This window comes from Pterocles gutturalis, unplaced genomic scaffold, assembly GCF_000699245.1.
Source record: "Pterocles gutturalis isolate BGI_N339 unplaced genomic scaffold, ASM69924v1 Scaffold49860, whole genome shotgun sequence".
Lineage (NCBI taxonomy): Eukaryota > Metazoa > Chordata > Aves > Pterocliformes > Pteroclidae > Pterocles > Pterocles gutturalis.
Window position 1 is genome coordinate 1 of NW_010145177.1, and position 5550 is coordinate 5550.

Sequence of the window (5550 nt, forward strand, 5' to 3'; positions counted from 1 at the left end):
GAGCGTCTGCCCTACAAACCCACCCGCAGTACAGAGGGGCTTTATGTAAAGTCAAACACTCCACCACGATAAACGCTAGCTTTACCTGAGGTAAACCTTACCCGCCAGCTCTGCCTGTTCATAACCGAGGAGCAAAAATCTCACCCCCCCGTGCTACCTCACACCAAGCAGGGCTATCAAATGACACAGACACCGTTTAAGAAAAAATTTACTAATCCGTTAGTACTTCTGCCAATATTGCAACAGAGGTGAAAGGCAAACACTGTTACAGTTTAGAAAAAACAAGTTTTATACAATTAAAATATTAAATCTCAAAAAAAAACCCAAAAAAACAAAAAAAACCAAACCAAAACCCAGTGGCCAAGTAAGACGCCTGGAATTTCAGACCCAGTATTAGCACCTACAGTACCACCAAAAGCCAAAACACTTCATCTGTTCTTTTTTTCTAAATGCTTGCACTCTTTCTACAATTGGACAATGACGCTCAGAACCTAAACCAGGACATCCTTGCTTTGATACGGGAGAAGGATATAAGAGAAAAATATTAAGCCAGCTTGGTTTGCAGGAGCTTTACTGTTGCAGGTATTGCTGAGGAATGTCGATGCGTGGGGGATACTAAATAACGCACAGTTCTACTTTTCAATAGTGTGCCAGCAGACAGAATTAAGAAACCATCTTACACAACATCTAACAGTTTGTCAAATCAATGTTTTCCTATAAATTATATATATAAATCCATAAAGAAACAGTTTTACAATTCACATATTAATCCGAGTAGGACAGGAATTGTTACGTTTATTGGTTCAGCATCCATTTTATTGTACTTACTGTTCCATGAATGAATAGACCCCCCTCTTCTGGCGAGCACTGACAGATGCAATAACAGCACAGATACAGTAGTAGAAAAAACACCAGCCTTAAAGTCCGGCTATTCCTCCCCCTTCTAGGAACAACCAAAACATTAAAACAAACAACACTTTGCCTTCTAGTTTTCCACAAGAATCAGCACAGGAAACGTAAAATGTTTGTTTGCCTTGAGTCACTTCTCGCCAGGCAGAGGCACCGTGTATCCCCTCACTCCAGTACTGAGCTGGAGGGAAGGCCTTGGTTCTGGAAAATTCCCAACTCTAACTTGTAGCTCTCCAAAGCCTGATTGATGTACAGAAGTGTTTAAAAACTAGGGAGGAACAGCACTGCACTTACGTAACTAAAACCAGACTTCTATTGGGCTAAGTGCCCTGTTTCTTTCAGAAGAGTACGTAGCTTTACCACTTCTGCTTTTTCTTGTGAAAAAAAAAAAAAAAAAAAAAAAAAAACCAACTAAAAAGTGATCTCATTGCTTAAGAGTTTGCCACAAAATGGATGCTGACCAGCTAGGTCACCCCACATGGAGCAGTTTTAGGAAGTTAGTCCTTGTAGTAGATGGCACTGTGGATCTGGCAGCAGAGAAAGGAATGATGCTCTTTAGTAGGAGGTAGGGGAACTTTGATACAGCAAGTCCACTGTTGAGCTATCTGCTAGAAAAGAATTTTCATATTATTAGAAACTATTACTAAATAAAACCAACAAAACCCTACACAAACCTTTACATAGCTGTATTTTGTTATCATACAGCAGGAAAGGTAGGGCTACCACATGCTGTGGCAAGAGTAGCAGGAATAGAAGCCAACATTGTGTATTTCATTTGTCTAACAGGAAATAAAAAACCTTCACTTCTTTGTTTCTTTCTGCATAACAGGCATAAATATTTCCAGTCTCCTTTCTGCACCCACTGCCAACAACCTAGACTTAGACTACCATCCCAGGATCTGCTGAGTGCCCAAGACAAGGGAGCCAGTACAAATCTGAGCTTTTCTAAAGCAAAGCTTAGTGTAGTTCAATACCTATTTTGGAAACCCTAGGATAGTAATTTTGCAGTTCTATACTGCATGCAATTTGCACGAGCCTTTATTTTAACATGAATACTTAATAAAGCGCCAGTTCCAGGTCAGGCTTACTTGGGTATGCATGCTTTCAAAACAGATGTTTACTGACCACAAATATTTGCAATTCATCAAACTATCCAGAACTTCATGAGCCAAGTCTTTCTTCATTTTAGAAATTTCAGTTGTTTGAACACTGACAGAACTGGCTTTTATGTAATTGCTCAGAACCCACATCACCTAGGAAAACATTCTGTAATAATTGCTGCGGAATGAGTCATGACAAATTACTTGTGCCAAGTGTATACAGATGCAGTTGATAAAACACAAACTTATTCCAACAGCAGAACACAAGTGCCATGCAATACAACAGATTCCCAAGTGCTAACAACCAGATAACGGAGGCTATTTTGAGACAGAACTGGCATCCATGAGCAATGCCAAGTTACAAGCCAGAGCTATTTAGAAATGGGTGTACATCAGCAAGAATCTCCACCGATTTGCTTTACCAGAACTACCTGGTCTGAGGTACCGCAGAACACATTCAGAAGGAAAAGCTGCATCTTTCACAGCAGCATGGGAAGAACAGGTGCTACTACAGCACCATCAACAATTTTTCTTGAGTATTTATCTCATGCTATTAGTATGAAAACTGTTTGGAAATACAAAATAAGCATTTAAATAGTGATCTGTTTTGAAATCTAGATTTAAGGGTTAGTCTTAAATTTTTGGTTCAGAACCTTATGACAGAATGACTTCATGCAAATAAAAAAAGGTTCTTTTATCTACAGAACAGAGAATAATTTTGGACATAATACAGCATAAGTTAGGTTTATGCATACTTACACAATCAAGACCTGAATTTCTCTAAAGGTAAACCTAGTGCCATCTAATTCAGTGGCATAATCCCAAGAGTTGACATTGCTTATCAGATAGCACTTGTTCAGAAAAGCTAGTCCACACAAGATTCGTGTGAACAGCTTTTTGTTACATACAGTGGCAGAATAAATATTCTGTCTGTGTGACAGAATCTACCCCTCCAAGCACACAAGACATTGATCTGGTATAAGGTCAACATGTACCTGAGACTCCAACGGTTTTATCTTCCACTAGTCATACCTCTGTCTTCATAAATGGTAATTTCAATCTGGACAGCAAAACTGTTAGGGAAACATACTATAAAAGGATTATGAAAACAGATCAGTGGTCTGTCCCGCCCAGGACTGTTCTGACAGCAAGAACACAAGACGCTGTGCACGGAAGGTCTGTCAGCTCTGCCACCTTCTGTTAAATTTCAGGAAAGGCTTTTCGCTAGACAAAAGCTGACACTTCTACAGTTCCGCTACTAAGTCACTAAGGCAAACTGAAAATGCTTTTACTCAAATTGAATGTTTTTTTCCAGGAAACAGATGCACAGAAAAATGTGGAAAACATTTTGAGAATAATGATGTCATGTAGGTGGCAGCTGGACGCTATTTAGACAGATACACAGATAACCCAACTGCAAGAAATTAGCCTTAGCAAGCATTTAATTGGCATTCCATGTTTGGTAAGTGTTACTCATTCTACCCCCACATTTCCTATGGGAGGTCTTTACAACCACTAAGGTAATAAGGAGATAACATGCCTGCAGCGTGGTTCAACAGTCAAAAAAAAGGTTGAAATAAGCCACACTAGAACCAAGAGCAAGAGCGAGGCTGGTATCACCTCACAGCGATTTCATACGGTGAAATCTTCGCCAGAACCTGAGCTCACAGTTGCAGATTAAACAACAGCCAGCTCTTGCTTTCACGTCATCAATTTCTATCCTACCAAGCTGGTAGCTTTTTCCAACTGGACAAACTGCATTTTTGGACGTCACTGAAATAGAGGAAGCATCTAAAGTGTTGGAATTACCCTGTGTAAACATACCGACTTCAAGGAAGTCTCAAAGAATGGTTTCCAATACTGCCTCTTCATTTTCTTGAGATGTGACAAATCGCTATGTGCTAAAATCCAACCAGAGAACAGTACACGATGGGGAGTAACAGGACTAATCCCATATTCTGCTGTACCACAGATCACGCGTGACCAGAGATAAACAGCATATCACAGCTGGACAAACCAGAGACATCTAAGAACCCACAGAAGGATACAACTCTGAGTCCTCTTTCAATGGGGTCTGTCAGGAGGAGGCCCTGGGGAGCATAGATCTTCTCATTCTGTTCCTGAATGAACTTGGCAATTTTCTTTAGAACCTGGTAACAGAACAGCGCAGAAGTCACAGTTAATTGGGCTTCCCTACATGAAGAGTTGGAGCCCCAGCAGTATCGCAGGTACAGCAACATCACGAGAGCCTAGCACATGACAGAGACAGAACCTGCGTGATTCCTCTGAAGTACAAGCAATCGTTATGTTACCCACGCTGACTGGTACAGACAAGTCTCTCTGATGTATACGTGAAATCGCCCTGCAGGGAGATCCAGGGTCTGTACGGAATTTGTACAACAACGGTGCGAGTCACAAAACCTACCAATAAATAAGCCTTTAATAGACACACTGCCTTCCAAGTGGGACGGTAACAAAAGCAGCGCACCTTTTCATAATGCGTCTCCATGCACAAGAAGATGGTGTAGGCAGTCAGGCAGGCGAGACACCCTTCAAGGTAAGATTGGCCCCCAAGCTTTTCAGCTTCTGCATAGAGGTTATTCAGCGTTCGGACAGTCTCTTCAAACTGCTGCCTGTCAATCTGCAAGAGGAGTCAAGTTTAGCTGTCATGCCCTGCACATTTCAGAACTCACCGATATTTTCAGATATCTGCCTTCATTTACTGCGTATTTGCGCTTCCACACTCTGCAGCCACAGTGCTTACAGCCAAAGCCTGAAGGACACAGAGTTACGGACCTGAAGTTCTTTGTTAAATATCTGCTGAGTGATTAGGCCAACTCTGAATTCCAACACCACGTGAACACAATTCAATTGTAAAAAAAAAGAAAAAGCTTAATTCACACGCTTATCAGTAATAATTAAGTAATAATTACATATGAGTAGTGCCTTGCTGCTCCTGCAGTGCTGGACAAACCAGCTCTCAACAAACCAACACAAAACAAAACACAGAAACGGGGAAGAGAACAAGTGCAGTGGAAAAAAGAAAAGGTGTTAGTCTGGTTTTGCTATCAGTTGAAGATGTTACACTGACAGCTTTAAAAAAAATGAAAGTACTTGAGACGGTGCTTGTGAGGCAGCTGAACAGGCTCAGCAGAAGGGGCTGGTCTGCAGAAGAGAGGACAGCGTGAGCGCGCTGCGGAGAACAGCGCAGCTTTGTTCCCACGACACAACGATCGGGTTCTGCCCGGCTGCTGCAAGAGCCAGCTGTCTGCCTCGGGGTTAGAGGAGGCACAGAGCCCCTGCATCTCATAAACGCTGAGGAGAAGCACTTGACACTGTTTTTCATGTGCAAATTGAAAGCATTTTCTTATGCTACGGATCGGAACGCCATTGGGACAACAAACAGCACTCGTATGACAAAAAATAAACACCCGGAGCAGGATCTGCCTTTAACCTGTGGAACCACCCCCCTCGCGCGGGGCTGCGAGAGAAACACGGGGTCAGGCAGCGCCGGTGCCTCGGGGCCGGTCACGGGAGAGCC

At 42.2% G+C, this 5550-nt stretch overlaps 1 protein-coding gene across 1 annotated transcript; it reads right to left on the reverse strand.

The window, feature by feature from the left end:
- Positions 1-1136: 1136 nt before the first annotated feature.
- On the reverse strand, positions 1137-4782 carry LOC104460382 (golgin subfamily A member 7-like; the record flags this gene model as incomplete). The annotated part of the gene is made up of 5 exons (XM_010085301.1): positions 1137-1517; positions 3005-3069; positions 4058-4159; positions 4498-4650; positions 4703-4782. Coding segments are annotated over 4 exons (383 nt in total), but the record flags the coding sequence as incomplete, so codon positions are not given.
- Between the last annotated feature and the right edge of the window lie 768 nt (positions 4783-5550).